Source organism: Antrostomus carolinensis, unplaced genomic scaffold, assembly GCF_000700745.2.
Source record: "Antrostomus carolinensis isolate BGI_N321 unplaced genomic scaffold, ASM70074v2 scaffold9244, whole genome shotgun sequence".
Classification (NCBI taxonomy): Eukaryota; Metazoa; Chordata; class Aves; order Caprimulgiformes; family Caprimulgidae; genus Antrostomus; species Antrostomus carolinensis.
In genome coordinates this window covers 13,899-18,508 of record NW_010308701.1, presented here as the reverse complement: position 1 = coordinate 18,508, position 4,610 = coordinate 13,899, and the positions used below count along the sequence as shown (strand labels likewise).

Here is a 4,610-nt window from a genome sequence, read left to right as displayed (position 1 = left end):
CCCCACCATTCTGTGATTCTGTGATTCTCATGGAAGACTGTGTAGAGTGGAGGACAATTCACCCTGCTGCAGAAGACAGCATGGCAGAGGCAGATTTCACCCCAGTTATAGCTACTGGATCATTTTTGGATCCTCTTCAGAAAGTTGCCCAAGATACTTACATTTGCCTGGGGCAAGACTGGGTTGTTTGGTGCTCCCAGGTCTATGGTCTCTTAAATTAAACTAGATGAGAAGGACTGATTGCCCACTTAGGGTGACCTTACCCAAGGATTGGGGTGCTCATCCCCTACCTGACTGCCTTAAGTAGGGTGCTGTCTGAAGGATGATGCCCTTTACCTTAAATAAATATATAAACTTAGACATAACCACATCCTGCTCCAAAGCCTCCTCATTTACTTCACTAACACAACATGGGGATAAACAAGGAAAAATCCTGGCTGTGTTGGGATGTGTGGAAGCTTGTTCATTTATTTGAGAAGAATTGGGGTTTCACCCTCAAATCTAATGTGAAATGCATCGTTTTGTTCCAGCACCCTGTGATGTGATGACCTCGCTGTGTTCTCACTCTTTGCTGTCAGCTCTTACCCAACAATAGTGCCTCCAACATAGTTATTTAGCTGTGTGGTCAGTCAAATACATGTTCTTTCTTTTGGGGAAATTGTTCTAAATTACATGAGTCACGTCCAGATCCAGCAAAGACTGGTATAATTAAAAGTCAGGAAAATTGAAAGTGAGGAACAAATTAAGGTTTGCTTTGCCCTTTTTCCTCTTTAATTTAAACTTTTAGGTTTCAACAGATGGTGGTTTATCTGACACACCCTGGTCTAAAGGTAGAATCAGACTCTGAGGCAATTTATACTTCCATCATGGGCAGAAACTGAAAGATCAAACAAAACCTTTTAAAATCCAGGGCTCTGAGGAGGAAAATCTTCTTCTTACTGTCCTTGGGCATCTTGAGACCTGGATTTTACATCAAGTGCACTGTGACTTTAAGATTATATCACAGAAGCAAGCACCAGATTCAGGTCTCAGATCAGGAGCTGAGATTCTCCAGAGCACCTCAAGTGATTTTAGGAGATCAGCTCAAAACCCTTTGTAACAGCCCTGGATTCCTGAAAGCTTTGCACTTGGCTTGTGAAAACCATGGTTCTGAGAAATGTCTTAAACACCAAAACAGTGACATCCAGAACCACCTCCATAAATAACTTCTCTAGAGATCAATCTAGTTGGGTGACTAGAGCAAGAGCAACAAAAAGTTGACAGACAAATATTATCTGAAGTAAAAGTCACAGAGAGTTGTTAAAAGCTATTATTCACTCCTGTGCATGAGAAGTTCTCCTCACAGACTTTCAGTGCTTATCAAAAGCAAAGTGTTAGCACAGGAACATTTTCACAAGTGCAGCTGAACCACAAGTGATGTCCCAGCTCCCTGGGACCCTCTTGCAAATATTTCTGCTGTCAATACAGTTGCAAATTGTGGTGGGACTCACAGGCAAACTTCCAATTAGGCAACAGAAACAAAGCCACGTGATGTGAGTTGTTTCCAGTCATGTGAGCCAAATAATAAAGATTGTTTTTGTTCCAATGAGGAGAAAGGAAGGATCACTGGGAAGTGTGGTCTTGGTGTCTGCTTGCTCCTACACTTGTGAAGAGCATCAGAGCCCATTCTCCAGCCCTGAAAACAGCTGCCCTGCTCTGGTTGTGTCTACTCTATTGACCTCCTCTGACCTCCAGAAAAGATGTGCCTCAACCACGTTTCCTCCTGGGAATTATCCCCAGGCTGTGCTGACTCCTGAGCTGGTTTGGGAGCTGCTTGGGTCAGCACTAGTTGGCCCAGGCCAAATTTGTGCCAAAGACCATGATAGCAACACAACATAGAATCACAGAATCATAGAATAACAAGTCAAAAGGGACCTCAAGGATCATCTGGTCCAACCTTTCTTGGCCAAACACATAAAAGATGAGCTTCCAGCACCCATGCCCTGGCTCTGTGTATTTTCCTAGCATAGGTGTAGAGTTTGTGTCTTGTCTTCCTCTTTATGAAACTACCAGTTCACAACTACTAGAGATAAATACATGTGTAAGATAGGGCCCAAGGCTGGGATGGGAGGATGACAGAAATATGGACCAGCTTCTAATGAAGCAGGAACCAACAGATAATGTACCCGTAAGAGCTGGATGAGGAGGGGTCTGAGACATCATGTATACAAAAGAAAAAGAAGTATTATTCATTAGATATGACATGGTCAGAACAAGAGGTTTCCACAACAGTGCGAAACAGAAGGAAGCACTTTGTCTCACCATGCAGAAATTACTGAGGTTAACCACAAGACCTTATAGTCATGAGTATTCCAGGTCATTCCACCTGGAATACTGCTTCCAGTTCTGGAGCCCCCATCACAAGAGAGACCTGGAGCAGCTAGAACAAGTCCAGAGGAGGCCACCAGGATGATCCAAAGACTGGAGCACCTCTCCTATGAGGACAGGCTGAAAGAGTTGGGGCTGTTCAGCCAGGAGAAGAGAAGGCTCCAGGGAGATCTATAGCAGCCTTCCAATACCTGAAGGGGCTACAAGAAAGCTGGGGAAGGACTTTTCATGAGGGCAGTTAATGACAGAACAAGGGGAAATGGATTTAAGCTGAAAGAGGGGAGGTTTAGATTAGATATTAGGAAGAAGTTCTTCACTGTGAGGGTGGTGAGACACTGGAACAGGTTGCCCAAGGAAGTTGTGGATGCCCCCTCCCTGGAAGTGTTGAAGGCCAGGTTGGATGAGGCTTTGAGCAACGTGGTCTAGTGGAAGGTGTCCCTGCTGATGGCAGGGGGGTTGGAACTGGATGATCTTGAAGGTCCCTTCCAACCCAAACCATTCTATGATTCTATGAGTTAAAAAGAAAAAAAGAAAAAGGTAAAAGGGAGAATTAGGCAAACACTTGGAGGTTGGATCCACTGATCTGTGTTAAATGCAGTGGTTGCCATATGACCTCTCACTGGGAGAGTTCTTAAACCACTGGCAGCTACAAGGGCAGATCCAGGGGATGGATCTACTCACGCTTCCTTCCTACAGCCATGACAAAGCATCCCTTTGTGATGCTCATTAGAGAAGGGCTATTGCACCATCAGTGCCCATGGATTCATGGTGCACTCATAGCTGCTGTACTCATCTGAGTGTTGAGATTTAATTAGAGAAGCAAGGGAGGGGACAAACTGCTAACAACTCCTAAACAGCATAATTCCCCAGCCTGTTGGATGCCAGCAAGGGATGCTGAGATGGACCCAACTCCTTCTCTGAGGTTATGGGTGCTCTGACATTTGCCTTTTCCCTTCCCTGGGCTGCCCCTGCTCCCACCAGCCACAGAAAATGCAATGACTGATTGTTGCTTCTTCACCTGGGGCTGAAGGCAGGTAGGAAAAAAGAGTCATTTGTTTCCTCATTCTTTTTTGTTTTTTCCTCTTAAAAAACACCCTTGCCTGATGACAGGACAAGGGACAATGGGCACAAACTGGAACAGTGGAAGTTCCAGACAAACTGAAGGAAAAACTTCTTTCCTGTGAGGGTGCCAGAGCCCTGGGACAGGCTGCCCAGAGAGGGTGTGGAGTCTCCATCTCTGGAGATGTTTAAAACCCACCTGGACACTTTCCTGTGCAACCTGGTGTAGTGAACCTGCTTTGGCAGGGGGGTTGGACTAGATCATCTCCTGAGGTCCCTTCCAACCCTTAACATTCTCTTATTCTGTGATCTAACAGAGGCAGGAAACCACTTACCAGTTCCTTCCTGAGCCACGTCAAAGCTTCATCGATGCTCTCAAAGCCACCTATTCTTCCTGAGGTAAGAGTCACCTTGTCTTGGGCAGGGCTCCCATTGAGATGCAGCTGCACCTTCCTCAAGGGAACAGTCTCCCCCATGGCCTTTTTGGCCTCGGTTGCCTCCTCCTCTCCCGTTGGCTGGGGACTCTTCCATGCCTGCTCCTCCAGCTTTGCCTTCCACTCCAAGTAGGATGGGCGCCTGGTTTCCAGTCTCAGTTTCTCCGTCAATGCCTTGAGGCTCCTCAGGTGGTCATCAGGAGGAGCAGCACCTCCAGACCCAGCATCTGTGCTGTCCAGTGCCTCTTCTATTTGGATTTTGGGTACAGACATCCTTTTTGGGAGTCAAATGGCATAGGCGTGGGCTGCAAAGGGCCAGGGATGGAGGCAGGAAACCCTCAGGGCTGGACCAGCTCCTGCAGTGTGACAAACACAACCCTTCAGAGGACAGCCGTGGTGGTGGTGGCTCCTGCTCAAGCACCGTGCCAGCCCTGGATGAACACCTAGAAGAAAAGCAGAGGGTTGGTTTCCAGACTGAAAAGGAAAAGGGAGTGAGAAAGGAGAGATGACTCTTGCTGCAGCAGAGAGAGGAGGGCTTTGGGAGAGGCACGGTGCCAAGGTGCTCCTGTGGAGCGTTACCTCACCTCAGCTATCTGACTGCTTTTGGGGCAGGAACAGACAGGCTCCAGCTTTTAGGGAAATTTTTATTTCCTCAAGGGGCCATGAAAGGGTTTCCAAGGTTGCCAGAACACATTCACAGACCCCTCTGGGGCTGCATCACACAACCCAACATCCTCTGGAGAAAGCAAT

The 4,610-nt window shown here is 47.0% G+C and overlaps 1 protein-coding gene across 1 annotated transcript in view; it reads right to left on the bottom strand.

Moving 5' to 3' along the window:
- Positions 1-4,133, bottom strand: part of FAM167A (family with sequence similarity 167 member A) — a 13,622-nt gene extending 9,489 nt beyond the window's left edge. The window contains exon 1 of the mRNA XM_010165858.1: positions 3,762-4,133. Within this exon, the coding sequence (XP_010164160.1) occupies positions 3,762-4,133 (372 nt within the window). The remainder of the gene's footprint in view (positions 1-3,761) is intronic.
- Positions 4,134-4,610: the final 477 nt, after the last annotated feature.